Raw genomic sequence first — 17,314 nt, 5'->3', positions numbered from 1 at the left:
CGATGCTAACAGTTAGTAGGCCTGGGACTAAACAAGCTAGCAGTTAGCAGACCTGGGCTGGCAAGCTAGCTGTTTGCAGACCGGGTTAGCAAGCAACCAGTTAGCAGGGGCTAGCAGTTAGCAGACCGGGGCAGGCAGGCTAACAGTTAGCAGACCGGGGCAGGCAAGCTGGCAGTTAGCAGATGGGGGTAAGTCTGTTTTTGCCTCTTCGTGCGGTGACGTCGATAGACCAGTTGTGGAATTAGTAGGGTTCCAGGTAGCTCTAGGTAGCTAGCAGGCCTGGCAGGTTAGCAGAATGGGCCTTCTTCAGCGGGCGTCGCGCCTGTGGGGCTTGTTGGAATCCTTGGGCAGATTATGTCGGTATTCCAGTCGTAGAGGATCGGCGGGGTTCCGTGTCCCGTACCGGGAGTAGAAGGGGTCTAGATATTGTAGCCCGGGAGTGGGCTTCGGTGGTAGAACAGGAGCCCTGGCCGGGCTAGCTTCAGGCTAATTGGTGCTTGCTCCGGGATGGAAACGCTAGCCAGGAGTGGTCACCCGGGATTGCAGTTAGCTAGTTGCGAAGATCCAGATAAAAATGTTCAGAGTTTGCGGTAGGAATCCGGGGATATGGAGAGAAATAGGTCCGTTATGCTCTGGTTTGAGTCACGTTGTTCGAACTGGCGAGAGCTTTCCGAGCTAGAGGTTAGCTGATGACCGCTAGCAATGGTAGGTAGTTAGCTGGCTAGCTTCAGTTGAGGTATTCTAAAGTAAATATAAATACTTTAGAAAAAAAAGCAGATCCACACCACATTGGGTGAGGCGGGTTGCAGGAGAGTATTTAGAAGTTGAGGTTTAGGAAAATATTTAAAAAAGATATGCAAAGAAAAATATGTAAAGAGATATATACAAAGGACACGACAGGACAAAGACGATTGACTGCTACGCCATCTTGGTAGTAAATGGTAGTTTGACCATCCATCCTCCCTCTAAAGTATAATACAGACTCATACAGACCAATTACCACAATGTCTTAAAACAGATGATTTAAATCACAAAAGAGAGCCTTGGTCAAAATTGCTAGGATTTTGTATAGATCTCTATTCCTCTACTATTCCATATTGTCTTCAATGCATTTTTAATTGGATTGATTAAATTGATTGGTGAAAGCGCCGTTTGGACAGAATGTCATTGATGACCATTGATGGCTCTCGAGTGGCACAGCGGTCCAAGGCACTGCCTCTCAGTGCTAGAGGCGTCACTACAGACCCTGGTTCGATCCCGGGCTGTATCACAACCGGCCGTGATCGAGAGTCCCAAAGGGCGGTGCACAATTGGCCCAGCGCTGTCCGGGTTAGGGAAGGGTTTGGCCGGGGTAGCCGTCATTGTAAAATAAGAATTTGTTCTGAACTGACCTAGTTAAATAAAGGTTAAATGAAAAAAATGAATGGACACGCCCTGTCGCTTTGAGTATTCTGACATATTTTTGTGAAGGTTCTGGACAGTAACTGCATTTATTCTGTATTAATATTGGGTCTGGTCTAGAGGCCATGCCAATTATTTGGAGATACAGCACTGGGATGGTGAGGTAACACAGTAGGCAGGTAATTGGGTCCTTGACAAACCTGGTTTTCCATGTGCTTGTGTGAGGAGACCGACCGAGTGGTGTCTGAGTTCTTCAGAGGAACTCTCTGTTGCCTCACACATGGCCAGTGAGTCAGCAGAGTGTGTAATGAGAGCCAGTGATGGCTTTATACTGAGGTGACTGGGTGACCGCTCCAACAGGTGCACAGAAAGAGAGAGATGAGGTGCAGCACATCAACAAACGCACACAGCGTCTGACTCATACACACTCTTTTTTATTTTTTAAAACACCCTTACACTTACCCCACCCCACCCCAACCACCCCTACCCCCACCCCCACCTTCTACACACACTGATGATTCACACAAGGGATCTAAGTGGAATTTCCAAGCCCTTCTGGGAAAATTGTAATAAAAAATGAAATGGAGGGAGGGAGAAAAGATTAGCTCGGTAACAGTGTGTGGCAGAGCGACAGGGCCACCAGCTACTTCCTGCCTGCCTGCGTGCTTTCCTGTTGGCTGTTGGCTTCGGGTCAAACAAAACAATTCAACTTCCCATTTTTCTGCACCACTGGAAAAAACAAGCCACCCGCCACCGTTATGGAGTGGATCAGACTTCTCTTCACAATCCAACATTGTTTTAATGTCTCTCTGACAACCACCGCTGTAGTCTCATCACATACTTACTGAAGCTTCCTGTGAATGGGTCTTGGTACTCACTGTGTAGTTCAACGCTGGGAGATAAAGGACAGTGCAATCCCAACTGGCATCCTCTTCCCTATATTTGACCAGGGCCCATTTGGTATGTAGCCAGGGAGGGAGAGAGTGTTGTTATGCTCCAGGGGCTAGAGATATTGGTTATACAAGGGGTCAGTTGTAAGGATTGGTGTTTAGTTCTCTACAAAGCCATGCCTGTGGATGTGGGATGTAGCCCTTGTTCTTGTTGTCTGACTGATGAGAGGTTTTTATGTCCTGTTGGTCTAGTTCAGGAAAGAAAATGTATACTCTTTGAAGCCATGTCTGGTCAGTGTTTTGGTGCCATCGAGGCTTGTTTGTGTTCGTTTGTCGGTCCCTGCTGTATGTGTGTGTGTGTGTGTCCGTCCATGTTTGTGTGTCCTGTGTTTGTGTGTCCGTCCGTGTGTGTCCGTCCGTGTGTGTGTGTGTGTCCGTCCATGTGTGTGTGTCCTGTGTTTGTGTGTCCGTCCGTGTGTGTCCGTCCGTGTGTGTCCGTCCGTGTGTGTGTGTGTGTGTGTGTGTGTGTGTGTGGGGCGGGGTATCCTCTGTCCTCAGATCTCTGGTGTGGCTGTGATCTCCTGGACCAGTCTTTCATGTCATTGTTCCCCCGCGGTGGGCTCCTAGTGCCTGCTTGATCTCACTCTCCCACCACCTCCCTTCTCTTCTACCTCTCTCTTTCTACCTCTAATGCTCATTTTCTCTTTCTCTCTCACACTTCCTATCAGTAGCTCGGTTTCCGTCCAATTGTTTTTTAAAAATAATATGTTTATAATTTTACAATAAAAAATCTAATAAAAAAGACAGCAATACTAACAATGACATTCATTGTACTGTTGAATGGGGTGGCCAATTTAGAGGACAAAACAAAACTTAACTCACACATACACAAAATAAAACAAAATCCTATCCGTCCAATTGTTGACAGATTTTCATCCGAATGTTTGAAAATCTGCATTTTTGAATGTTTTTTTTTTCTTCCAGAGAAGTGTTTCCATCAAATTAACTCGGTGCAGATAAAAGTAGTGCACATACAATAACTTTTGCGGTTAAATTCCCAGGTACCGAAATAAACAATACAGGCTATAAATACAGGCTATAAATACAGGCTATAAATACAGTGGTTTTCATCGCATTTTCAACTCTAAAATGTTGTGTTATATAGTGAATGTGCCCACTCTGGTCTTGGCACGTGCACTCTAGCCTACAGCTACCGGATACAGTGAGGGTATAGTCTACAGCTACCAGATACAGTGAGGGTAGAGCTACCAGATACAGTGAGGGTACAGCTACCAGATACAGTGAGGGTACAGCTACCAGATACAGTGAGGGTACAGCTACCAGATACAGTGAGGGTACAGCTACCAGATACAGTGAGGGTACAGCTACCAGATACAGTGAGGGTATAGTCTACAGCTACCAGATACAGTGAGGGTATAGTCTACAGCTACCAGATACAGTGAGGGTATAGTCTACAGCTACCAGATACAGTGAGGGTATAGTCTACAGCTACCAGATACAGTGAGGGTATAGTCTACAGCTACCAGATACAGTGAGGGTATAGCCTACAGCTAACAGATACAGTGAGGGTATAGCCTACAGCTACCAGATACAGTGAGGGTATAGCTACCAGATACAGTGAGGGTATAGTCTACAGCTACCAGATACAGTGAGGGTATAGCCTACAGATACAGTGAGGGTATAGCCTACAGCTAACAGATACAGTGAGGGTATAGCCTACAGCTACCAGATACAGTGAGGGTATAGTCTATAGCTACCAGATACAGTGAGGGGTAGCTACAGATACAGTACTAGTCTACAGCTACCAGATACAGTGAGGGTATAGTCTACAGCTACCAGATACAGTGAGGGTATAGTCTACAGCTACCAGATACAGTGAGGGTATAGCCTACAGCTACCAGATACAGTGAGGGTATAGCTACCAGATACAGTGAGGGTATAGCCTACATCTACCAGATACAGTGAGGGTATAGCCTACAGCTACCAGATACAGTGAGGGTACAGCTAACAGATACAGTGAGGGGTACAGCTACCAGATACCTACAGCTACAGATACAGTGAGGTAGCCTACAGCTACCAGATAGCTACCAGATACAGCTAACAGATACAGTGAGTACAGGTACAGCTACCAGATACAGTGAGGGTATAGGTACAGCTACCAGATACAGATACAGTGAGGGTATAGTCTACAGCTACCAGATACAGTGAGGGTATAGTCTACAGCTACCAGATACAGTGAGGGTATAGTCTACAGCTACCAGATACAGTGAGGGTATAGTCTACAGCTACCAGATACAGTGAGGATACAGCTACCAGATACAGTGAGGGTATAGTCTACATAATGAGATTATTATGGACAAAAAAAGCTGTCTTTACGACAGCCAATCGATGATCTTGTCACCAGAATAACCTTACCGAGTGGTGCAGCGGTCTAAGGCACTGCATCTCAGTGCTAGTTGCATTACTACAGATCTCGGGCTGTATCACAACCGGCCGTGATCCTGGAGTCCCATAGGGCAGTGCACAACTGGCCCAGCGTCGTTAAGGGTTGTGGGAGGGTTTGGCTGGTGGAGGCCGTCATCGTAAATAAGAGCTTGTTGTTAACGGACTTGCCTAGTTAAATAAAGGTTCAATTAAAAAACGTTTGAAATAAGACCCCCTGCATCTAGCTTCAAGCAACCACTTTCACCATCCTGTAAAGTTCATCGTAGCGTATTTCATCTGGAGCCTAATAAACTGCATGCTTGCCTCAATCGTAGTGGGTTGACCACACAATATCATCGCGTGATTTTGATGTGATGATTATTATATCAATATTTGATTTCCTGCATAATTAATTTTACAGACACAAAAACAGCTCACCTTGTGTAGTGTAATTTGTTTTGTCGACATTTGGAAAGTTTACCGACGAGTCTCTCTTTTTTCCAGCCGTCACTCTTTGTTTCTACCTGTCTCTCTTTCTATCTCTCCCTCTCTCTTTCTACCTGTCTCTCTTTCTACCTCTCCATCTCTCTCTACCTCTCCCTCTCTCTTTCTACCTCTCCCTCTACCCACAACCACCTGCTCCTCCTCTGTATTTTTCATCCTCTTGTCTCTCTTTCTACCTCTCCCTCTCTCTCTACCCACAACCACCTGCTCCTCCTCTGTATTTTTCATCCTCTTCTCTCTCTTTCCTCCTTGTTACTCTGCCTTCATCTGTCACTTCCCCCACCTCCCTCTGTCTCCTTCATGTTCCAAGAATCTCATGAAAAGAAGTGACAAATTACTTCTCTCTCTCTCTCCAGATATGGGGCTTCTACAAACAGGGATACAAGTGTAAAGGTAAGAGTATCAATACATTTATCTAACTTGAATAGTTCAAATAGCTACAACATGTCTATGAAATAAATAAATAAAATAATTCTGCCCCAACATGTCTATGAAATAAATTTTTATGAATTCTTCCGCACATGGCGCCATTGAATTACCAATTCCCTTTGTCATCATCGATTGCAAACAATCATCACTCAAACCCAAAGGTGGCTTTGAGCTTAATGTCAACGGCATGGAAACCATGGCAAATATATCAGAGTACATTATCTGCTTACAGGGCTCCCTATGTCAACACGTGAACAGAGCACAAAGGATCATCATTAAATGTGTTGTCATTGGCAGCCCTGACTGAGGATAATGTAAGGTAGTCTGACCGTGTGTTGTCATTGGCAGCCCTGACTGAGGATAATGTAAGGTAGTCTGACCCAGCCCTGACTGAGGATAATGTAAGGTAGTCTGATTGGCAGCCCTGACTGAGGATAATGTAAGGTAGTCTGACCGTGTGTTGTCATTGCCAGCCCTGACTGAGGATAATGTAAGGTAGTCTGACCGTGTGTTGTCATTGGCAGCCCTGACTGAGGATAATGTAAGGTAGTCTGACCGTGTGTTGTCATTGGCAGCCCTGACTGAGGATAATGTAAGGTAGTCTGACCGTGTGTTGTCATTGGCAGCCCTGACTGAGGATAATGTAAGGTAGTCTGAGCCCTGACTGAGGATAATGTAAGGTAGTCTGTGTTGTCATTGCCAGCCCTGACTGAGGATAATGTAAGGTAGTCTGACCGTGTGTTGTCATTGGGAGCCCTGACTGAGGATAATGTAAGGTAGTCTGACCGTGTGTTGTCATTGGCAGCCCTGACTGAGGATAATGTAAGGTAGTCTGACCGTGTGTTGTCATTGGCAGCCCTGACTGAGGATAATGTAAGGTAGTCTGACCGTGTGTTGTCATTGGCAGCCCTGACTGAGGATAATGTAAGGTAGTCTGACCGTGTGTTGTCATTGGGAGCCCTGAATGAGGATAATGTAAGGTAGTCTGACCATGTGTTGTCATTGGGATGAGTCACATGTCATACTTCCATTAGCTCCAACTCGCCATTAAGCGTACACCTGCACTCTGTCTGTACTACACTCAGTAGACTGTGTCTGTCTGTCTCTCCCAAATGGAACACTATTCCCTATGTAGTGTACTATTTTTATCCCGAGCACTATGGGCCCTGGTCAAAAGTAGTGCACTTCTTAGGGAATAGGGTGCTATTTAGGGTGCTGAGTGTGAGTCCGGTTGTGAGTGTACCAGGCTGCTCTACTCTGCTGAGGGCCTTGTGTGGAATTCAATGAGAAGTCCCAGCCATTCATTTCCATTACCATCGTTGGCCCCAGTCACCGAGTGGGGGAGGCGGTGGCAGCAGATAATTGAAATGAATTGGTGCAGAACAGTAGTGATGAGTGTGTGTGTGTGTGTGTGTGACAGAGAGAGAGTGTGTGGAGTCTCGATCAGTCTGGATGGTATATGGGAGAGAATACATTTGAATAAAACTAACTTTCGCTGATGCTGACGTTTTACTGAGAGTGTGTGTAAATGAATGAGTATAGGTGCGTGTAAATGAATGAGTATAGGTGCGTGTAAATGAATGAGTATAGGTGCGTGTAAATTAATGAGTATAGGTGCGTGTAAATGAATGAGTATAGGTGCGTGTAAATGAATGAGTATAAGTGTGTGTGTATATCTAGGTATGTGTTTCATTACTCTGAATTTCTCTCACTGACCCCCTGGACATCCCTGCTCCCCCTTTTCTCCCTGCTCCTAGAGGGTCCTTTGTTGTCAGCTGTTGTCAGGGTCTGTCTGGCTGTGTGTGTGTGTGTGTGTATCTGCACTGCGTGTAAGCGCACCTACCTCTCACCACTCACTCTTCCCTTTGCCCCAATGATTCTATTTGCACCCCCCTCCTCTCTCTCTCCTTCTCAACCTTGCATACTTCATCTAACTCTCCACCCCTTACTCCCCATCTCATCCTGCATTCTTCCCTCATTCCCTATCTTCCTTCTCACCCTTACTCTCTACCTATCTCCTCCTCTTTCTCTGCTCATCTCTCACCCTCTTCCTCTCTCACCCTCTCTATCCCCTCCTTCTCTACCCATCCCCCCCTACTCACTCCCTCCGTCTCTCCCTCCCTTCCTCGGACAGCGTGTGGAATTAATTGTCATAAGGCGTGTCGAGGTCGTCTGGCTGTGGAGTGTCGTAAACGGACCAAGAGCATCAGCCATGAGCATGCCCCCTCCCTTCAGGCTCGCTCCTACAGCTTCCCGCCCCTGGCCAACACCCCACCAAGCCTACAGAACACAGGTGAGAGACCCCCTCCAACCCCCAATCTGGTTTCACTAATACAATGGCCATATCTGACCACGATTCTTCAGATTTGGTGTCACTCAAAAACGGGTCCACCGGGAATGTGCCTGGCACAAATGCCTAGTAAATCAGGTCCACTGGGAATGTGCCTGGCACAAATGCCTAGTAAATCAGGTCCACTGGGAATGTGCCTGGCACAAATGCCTAGTAAATCAGGTCCACTGGGAATGTGCCTGGCACAAATGCCTAGTAAATCAGGTCCACTGGGAATGTGCCTGGCACAAATGCCTAGTAAATCAGGTCCACTGGGAATGTGCCTGGCACAAATGCCTAGTAAATCAGGTCCAAAATCTGATTTGAAAACGGGTCCACCATTAGCATGTAGTTGAAATGAATGATTGGGTCGTTGTTCGTTTTGTTCGAGGATCTCTTTCACTCATTTTACCATGCTCACTATTCAAAGTGTGTGTAATGTTTCTCCCCAAATAGTTGTGACACACAGACAAAGACATTTGGGGCATTCTTACCAGCCTGTGATTTGCAATGTAAATGTGACACAAATCACAGCAATGTAACGAGCGGAGGAATCATACATCAATCAATCAAATGTATTTATAAAGCTCTTCTTACATCAGCTGATGCCACAAAGTGCTGTACAGAAACCCAGCCTCAAACCCCAAACAGCAAGCAATGCAGGTGTAGAAGCACTCCCTAGAAAGGCAGGAACCTAGGAAGAAACCTAGAGAGGAACCAGGCTCTGAGGGGTGGCCAGTCCTCTTCTGGCTGTGCCGGGTGGAGATTATAACAGAACATGGCCAAGATGTTCAAATGTTCATAAATGACCAGCATGGTCAAATAATAATAATCTCAGTGGTTGTGGAGGGTGCAACAGGTCAGCACCTCGGGAGTAAAATGTCAGTTGGCTTTTCATAGCCAATCATTGAGAGTATCTCTACCGCTCCTGATGTCTCTAGAGAGTTGAAAACAGCATGTCTGGGACAGGTAGCACATCTGGTGAACAGGTCAGGGTTCCATAGCCGCAGGCAGAACAGTTGAAACTGGAGCAGCAGCATGGCCAGGTGGACTGGGGACAGCAAGGAGTCATCAAGCTAAGTAGTCCTGAGGAATGGTCCTAGGGCTCAGGTCCACTGAGAGAGAAAGAGAGAGAGAATTAGAGAGAGCATACTTAAATTCACACAGGACACCGGATAAGACAGGAGAAGTACTCCAGATATAACAGACTGACCCTAGCCCCATGACACAAACTACTGCAGCATAAATAATACATCCAGGCACAATTAAGCCGCTGGGAATGGACGGTTCCCTCTGTATAGCGCTGTGTTATAGAATTATATTGTTTTAGAGTTTTATGCCGTTCAACAATGCCCTTGTCTAATGGGGAGAGTATGCAATGATGTTCATGGGTGGACTAGACAATAGTAACCATGGTCACTGAACTCTTCTGTGTCTCTTTCTTTCTCTCTCTCTCCTCTGTTGCTTGCTCTCGCTCTCAGTGATTGTAGAGGAAGATCTCCAGGCAGTGGAGGAAGGTGTGTTTGATGTCCATCTATAACCAGATGATAACCAATAGGCAGGCCTGGCCTGATATGTCCCTTCAGGTAAAATGCATTCTGTAGCTACTATAATAGTTAATTCTGGAGGCCTTGGAAGATCACGAGCCAATGACTGAAGTAGCCAAATGTGATTTCAATGAACAATCAATTCACGTATTCAAGTACCGGTAGTCAGATTAATGAATGACTTCTCTTTGATAACTTTCCTAGAAGTCCTACGTACTCTGGCATTCATACAGCCAGACACTGCCAGGAGGAAACAACAGTGGTCGGGAGCCAGAAGCCTGCTGGGGTCTGCTCAGCAGGGTACAACGTTACATAACGCAATGTATCATCTAGTACAGATTATGATTGTCTGTCGTGTAAAAGAGGGAATCGTTTCAGCTCTATCCATTCCATTTCTATCTGCAACATTCAGACTGCCATTAGGTAGAACAGATATGATTGTCTGTCGTGTTAAAGGGGGAATCGTTTCAGCTCTATCCATTCCATTTCTATCTGCAACATTCAGACTGCCATTAGGTAGAACAGATATGATTGTCTGTCGTGTAAAAGAAGGAATCGTTTCAGCTCTATCCATTCCATTTCTATATGCAACATTCAGACTGCCATTAGGTAGAACAGATATGATTGTCTGTCGTGTAAAAGAGGGAATCGTTTCAGCTCTATCCATTCCATTTCTATCTGCAACATTCAGACTGCCATTAGGTAGAACAGATATGATTGTCGGTTGTGTAGAAGAGAGAACATTGTCCATTTTATTCAAGGCATGTCACTCACACACAGAGCGAGAGAGAGATGCTGCCACATAGTGGAAAAATACTGCAAATGCATACCTTACATTTACTCAAGATTTCAACTCCCTCAATATAAGTGCATTTGTACAAAATGTCTTTCTGTGTTAAATCTATATTTTAAAATGTGGATGTAAGCCCATGTTTTCATATCTCTTACCTAGTTTACCTAACACTGAATATAGAAAATAAATCACATTGTGTTTAGTGTGATGCTATTACCTTCGAGTCTAAGTGGTATGTTTTAGCTATGCATTTAGCTATATGTTGTTATTATTATGTCTATATTAATAACCTAAACGATGTCTCTCCAAAATATAAGAGGTGCTGTTATTGCCAAGATAGAATCCATAGGCTTTACATGCCACCTGGACTTCCAACTGCTTTCTCTGGGGAGAAAAGCTTTGCTTTTGTCTGAGTAGCTTGTTTCTTTGTAAATGTCATGGGAGAAACTTTAAAACACACGGTGTGTTCGATGTCAGAGATGAAACGTTTCGGCTCCAGAACGACTGCTGCTTTCGTGGATTGGGTATCAAACCGCTATCTAGCACAACAACAGCAACAATGGACTGGAACGTACATCCTGGATTTCAATGCTGTTGTGTTTTTGTCCTTCTGTTTACCTGAATATCAATGCTTTTCCTATGGTCATTTGACTGTGGTGTGTATGCACGGTATACTGTTGTAATACTGTTATGTTTCAGTGCACCGACACAGGACCTTTCCTCTCAGTAACTTTCAGTGTAGTTTGAAACGGTGAATGTTATATATTGTCCTGAGAATTGACATCTATTTTAACGTCTATTTTAATACGAGACATGTAAGTCCATTGTCTTATCAAGCATGCTTCAAGGGGATCCACATTTGCCAAAATGTCTGTTAAGTGTATTTTTAATGTCGCACGTATATATATATTTTTTAATGGCAACATGAAATCCTGCAGGCGAGAGACTCTCCTCAACGTATTAGTTTTGGGGTCTGTATCCTCTGAGGGAAAGTCCCACAATGTTAGCTGTTTGTGTATCTTTGAATTAAGTACTTCCTCTGGCTTTCATTAATACAGTACAGTATATCCTGCTTCTTTACTTACGTCCAAAACTAAACTGCCAGCCCTACCATGGCAGTTTCCCCTCTGGACAAAGTTATCATTTGTTACAGTAAGGGAACTAATGCTTTCATCTGATGTCATGTTGGTAACTCTGTGGACGTGTCTCTGCTGTTTCTCAGTGTTAAATGCAGAATGCATCACTGCTATTTGTTTTAAGAAGGATGCACAACGTGATAGGACTAATAGCACAGCAACCCAGTGACGCGCCGTGTGTGTTTGTGACTCTTGCCGAATCCATTCCCGCCACACATTCCTTGTCTAAAGTTTATATCCGACCCACTTTCCCTGCCATCGTGTAGTTGCTTGACGTCCTGTATTGGAATTCTTAACCAGTCGGCCATGCGCTCTGTTATTACCAAAGAAACGAAGGGCTCTATTCAATCTGTATTACAGAAGTTACAGCGCGATTGAAATTTAAAGGCAATGTTCCCGCGTTAGCCAAGACCGCATTCACCGTAAACGTAGTATGTGCCGACTCAATCGGAAATTAAGTTTACATTTCTATCCGGCAATCTGTAAAGCTCCAGCTTCTCCCTCATGTGGGTGCTAGAGCAAGCAGGCAAGGTAGTGCTAGATACCAACATCCAATCAAGTAGGGTATGGAAGCTATAGTGAGCTTTGCTTGGACAATAGCGTTGCGATAAGCCAGAGTATTTGCATAAAGTTCAGCTTTCCCCAACTTTAGTCCTGCCTTGTTCACGCTCCCTCGCCCATGTTCACAGCCCCCCCCCCCCCAAAATGAACGGGGCTCCGTTGTTTCATCGCCCCCCAATTTGTTATGTGGAAATGCACTATTTGATTCCACAGCTTCCATCTCGCACATTGATTCATGCAGCTATTTCATCTGACGTTATTATATTGAATATTTCTGAGTTCTCTCATGTGGGATGAATGGAGAGTTCAGTCTCTTAGTGTCTGTTGCTTTATTGACTGAGCGGGGATGTTTCACTTAATTTCTTAGCTGTGGTGTAATTACATTAGCAGAGTTGTCAAGGACTGTCTGAACTGATGGTCAGACTGTCCTTAGAACGCACACACACCGAGGCCTGTGTTAACACCTGCACTCAACACTAATCAAATTAATTAGGTATATAGTGAACTGATTACATCACAGTGCTCTTGTTGTGATTTTGTCAGACTTTTCACCTTGGTTTCCTGTCTGAAGAGAAACCAATAACATTACGGTGATAGCAGTTTGATTTGTAATCACTCAAAGCTTAGATGCTCAATAGTTGTGTCTTAAACATACACAAGCATATTGGTGGTCATATCTCACATATTTGCCTTTATTCTCAAAATCCCTATAAAAAAAATCGCAATTTTATCCAAACACTCAACCGACCCTCATATACCTACTTCTAACATTCCTGTGTGTGGCCATGGTAACAGTATGATAGGAGTGTAGTCTGGCCCATGATTGATACTTTCCACTCAGCTACATGAAGGCCCGGCCTGCTCCGTCGTTTAGCTGTGGCCCTGACTGGTATTGATCTCAGTGACGGAAATCGAATAGTGCCGGAGCTAATTACATTGTAATGAAGGCTGCAGGAAATAGCCTCACGTTGTTAGCCAATCTCCATCATCGACCTTGATGTGAAGGAATTCTGTTTGGATCAAAAATGGATTCTCAGATCCTTGAGAAGACTGGCGCAGTAGAGCAAGCCCTGTTGCTCTTCAGTCTACAATGTTTCAAACCTACGGTGTCCATATTAGGACAGTCTCAGCAGTTGAGTTGAGGATGTCCTAATGTGGACACCGTACAGGCCCTATTTTGATATTCTGGTGTGGAGTGCACTTTAGGGCTGCGATCAATTTAGCTTGCCCGGTACAATGGAAGGAATGGAATAGTAAGGCACATCTCAAATACTATTTAAATACTGTATGTATTTCACCCAGCTCTGACACATATTCCATCAGAATAATCGATGCTTATTAAAGAAAAGTACACGGAGTGTACCGACATTAGGGAAACACTTTGCTAATATTGAGTTGCATCCCCCCCTTTGCCCTCAGAACAGCCTCAATTTGTCAGGGCATGGACTCTACAAGGTGTCGAAAGCGTTCCACAAGGATGCTGGCCCATGTTGACTCCAATGCTGTCTGGATGTTCTTTGGGTGGTGGACCATTCTTGATACACACGGGACACTTGAGCTTGAACAACCCAGCAGCGTTGCACTTCTTGACACACTCAAACGGGTGCTGCCTGGCACCTACTACCATACCCTGTTCAAAGGCACTTAAATCTTTTGCCTTACCCATTCACACATAAACAATCCATGTCTCGAAACGTAAAAATCCTTCTTTAACCCGTCTCCTCCCCTTCATCTACATGTCTCCTCCCCTTCATCTACACTGATTGAAGTGGTTTGAAGTGACACCAATAAGGGATCTTAGACTGACCAGGCGAATCAAGGTGAAAACTAAGTAATGGAAAAATGTTCCTCATGTTTTGTACGCTGTGCATATTGATTTGTAGTCTGTTTAGTTGACATGGACGTGGATAATCTTGAGTGACTGACAGGGATTTGATTCTATGTAGACTGTGTACATGTGTAAATTATATTGACATTGTTAGAGTGGTAGGTTTCTCATGTTCACCTTGTTAAAACACATTGACTTAATGTCTACTCAAACAGCTTGAGGAATTAGAAAACATACTCATACATGTACATTTAGTCACAACACGGGCCCCCTAGTGGCACAGACACGTATATGCACCCCCAGCAGTGTTACTAGTACCAGGATAGACCACTTGATGGTGCTGTTGAGCTGTTAAAAGGGATGGGCACTCACTCAGGGGCACAGTCATTGGGTAGAAAGAGCATTGCACGTAGAGGAAATGCATAATACATGTTCTGTCACGAGGAAAGGGTAGCATTCCTATAAACACAAGTTAATAAACGTTTTGGATTAATGGAATCAGTCAATTTTTGCACTTAAACCCCCCCCCTGCCGCCACACACACACACACACACACAGGTTTGCTGGGTGTAAAGTCATTAAATATTAAAAGAAAACCAACAGATTTATTTGACTCTGTTATCACTGCTCGGTTATCACTGCCTGCCATTTATTCTCTCACCCCTCCTCCGTAGTGATGTATGAGTTTGTTGATTGGTTTGGGGAGGGAGAGAGGAGGATCTTGAGTGGCATGGGCTTAATAAGTAGGTTCCCACTCTGTCTCTCTATGGGACCTTTAACACCACTGGGATATGGACTATTTGTTATGCCACACACTTTCCAGATAGAGCCTCAGTCTTTATGATTAGAGAGGGGATCTTTAATTAGTTAACAGTAGCTTCTCATCCTGTCCACATAAAAAAAATAAGGTATTTCTGACAGTATCTTCCTTTTTTTGGTTGGTGAGTACACTCTCAGCCTTAATTGCACGAGACTCATTGCAAAACGTCCCAGTGCTCCTCACTCTAGGGTGCTAAGTCTGCTAGAATCCTCATTATAAACTGGGTGGTTGGAGCCCTGAATGCTGATTGGTTGAAAGCTGGGGTATAAGAGACATCATAAAAGGGAATCAGTTAGTAGTATAAAGTGTGTATTTCTAGTATTTGTCTTTCAGCTCCAGAAACCCAGAGGGCCCTAAGACTGTCCTGTCTGATCCCACCTCCCCAAAACACACACACACTCTCATATCTTCATGTCTTCTTCTCATTTAGATCTTTTCATTTAACAGAGTTGGTTGGGTTCGAGTTGAGAGAAAACCGTCACTGATACCGCAATGACCGTCAGTGGCTGCCGGGATTGACACATAATCAATAACACTGCATCGGCTACTGGGACAGGGCGCATATTTAATATCCCTCAAGCTGCAGGTTTGGAAGGCGAGGAGGAGGGGCTCGCCGCTCGCTCCTTGCCTGGGCCGTGCATTTGAGTGATGGACCGGTGGATTGGATCTCCCGACCGAGGGATCAGCGATAGCATGCCTCTGACTTATCTAGTTACAGCTCCAGGCTGAGGCGCCGCAGGGCCCGGGCCTGTTGTCAATAGCTACCCGGGAGGAAGATGGGCAAAAAACAAGAGCAGCTTATTCCCTATTTGTTTATGGCTCTGTATGTCCCCGCCGACCCCTCTGTCCCCGCCGACGCCTCTGTCCCCTGCGACCCCTCTGTCCCGGCTGACCCCTCTGTCCCCGCCGACCCCTCTGTCCCTGCTGACCCCTCTGTCCCCGCTGACCCCTCTGTCCCCTCTGTCTTCTGTGTTTTGTATCTGTGAGTGAGGTTGAGGGATCTTCGGGCGCGGCTAAACTAGCCCTTTGATGTCATCCGTATCTGTGATTTCAAATGATTTCTCAATGGGAGTCATCCGTTAACGGCCAGCGGAGATGACGACTCCAATATCCGTACAATTTCCATGGGAGAAAAGTTCCGATGAATTTAACTTTTGACGGTTCGATGGATACGTTAGCCAATTAAAAGAGGAGCATGAATCCTTTCTAATTTGATGTCCGTTCTCCACGGGTCAGTCTGGCCAACGCCTTAAGGCCTGTACTATACATAGGTTGTGTGGCTCAGTTGGTAGAGCATGGCACTTGCAATGCCAGGGTTGTGGGTTTGATTCCCACTGGGGACCAGTAGGGAGCAAAGAGTATGTATGCACGCACTACTGAAGGTCGTTCTGGATAGCAGTGTCTGCTAAATGACTGAAATGTAAATAGCTTAATACTATATAGGCTGTCTCCTGTATTTTGTATCTGGGACAGGAAGAGGAGGATGAAGGTCTTGGGAAATGTAAGGATATTCACATAATGTCACGTCACCTTGACTGCATGTTTATGTCTTTGATGGGCAACAAAGCTTTTACTTCAAATGCATTTTATTACAAAGGTCTGTACCAACTCCATGATGTCTCATCAGTTCATGCAAACTACCATTTTTGAGGATATAGCGAGTGGATGAATGTACAGTATGTTAAAAAGAAATGTCTGATATCAGCTCGATTATACAAGATTCACTCGCCATATTAATGACGATTTCTGTCTGTCTCAGAAACCAGATTGATTCACTAAAGAAAGACAAGGCCTCTTCTTACAACATCACCAGACAGAGCTTCTTTATAACACCACAGAGCTTCTTTATAACACCACAGAGCTTCTTTATAACACCACAGAGCTTCTTTATAACACCACAGAGCTTCTTTATAACACCACAAAGCTTCTTTATAACACCACAGAGCTTCTTTATAACACCACAGAGCTTCTTTATAACACCACAGAGCTTCTTTATAACACCACAGAGCTTCTTTATAACACCACAGAGCTTCTTTATAACACCACAGAGCTTCTTTATAACACCACAGAGCTCATAAGCTGCATTATACAACCTCGAAAAACGAATTTGCAGACAAAATAACAGCCATGTGTCTCGCCACTGGCATGGATTCGATGGGAACGTCGTTGATTCCATCTTTAGTCTGAACCTCTGACTCCACCACACTGGCCATGAAGGTCAACCCACACTGGCCATGAAGGTCAACCCACACTGGCCATGGTTATGAAGGTCAACCCACACTGGCCATGGTTATGAAGGTCAACCACACTGGTCATGGTTATGAAGGTCAACCACACTGGTCATGGTTATGAAGGTCAACCCACACTGGCCATGATTATGAAGGTCAACCCACACTGGCCATGGTTATGAAGGTCAACCACACTGGTCATGGTTATGAAGGTCAATAACACTGGCCATGGTTATGAAGGTCAATAACACTGGCCATGGTTATGAAGGTCAATAACACTGGCCATGGTTATGAAGGTCAATAACACTGGCCATGGTTATGAAGGTCAACCACACTGGTCATGGTTATGAAGGTCAACCACACTGGTCATGGTTATGAAGGTCAACCACACTGGCCATGGTTA

General features: G+C 44.9%; 1 protein-coding gene and 1 non-coding gene across 3 annotated transcripts in view; both read left to right on the top strand.

The window, feature by feature from the left end:
• LOC115133630 (RAS guanyl-releasing protein 2-like) overlaps nt 1-14,361 on the top strand; it is a 73,577-nt gene extending 59,216 nt beyond the window's left edge. For both annotated transcript variants that reach the window (XM_029667066.2, XM_029667065.2), the window contains exons 14-17: nt 5,597-5,633; nt 7,804-7,962; nt 9,480-9,584; nt 9,750-14,361. In XM_029667066.2, the coding sequence (XP_029522926.1) occupies nt 5,597-5,633; nt 7,804-7,962; nt 9,480-9,538 (255 nt within the window). In that variant the 3' untranslated portion in view covers nt 9,539-9,584; nt 9,750-14,361. The remainder of the gene's footprint in view (nt 1-5,596; nt 5,634-7,803; nt 7,963-9,479; nt 9,585-9,749) is intronic.
• Nucleotides 14,362-15,953: 1,592 nt separating this feature from the next.
• On the top strand, nt 15,954-16,027 carry trnaa-ugc (transfer RNA alanine (anticodon UGC)). The gene has a single exon. It is a non-coding gene; the product is annotated as a tRNA-Ala (tRNA).
• The last annotated feature ends 1,287 nt before the right edge of the window (nt 16,028-17,314 follow it).

Source organism: Oncorhynchus nerka, linkage group LG8 (genome assembly GCF_034236695.1).
Source record: "Oncorhynchus nerka isolate Pitt River linkage group LG8, Oner_Uvic_2.0, whole genome shotgun sequence".
NCBI lineage: Eukaryota > Metazoa > Chordata > Actinopteri > Salmoniformes > Salmonidae > Oncorhynchus > Oncorhynchus nerka.
The sequence above is the reverse complement of the archived record's forward strand: the minus strand, read 5'-3'. Positions and strand labels throughout refer to the sequence as shown.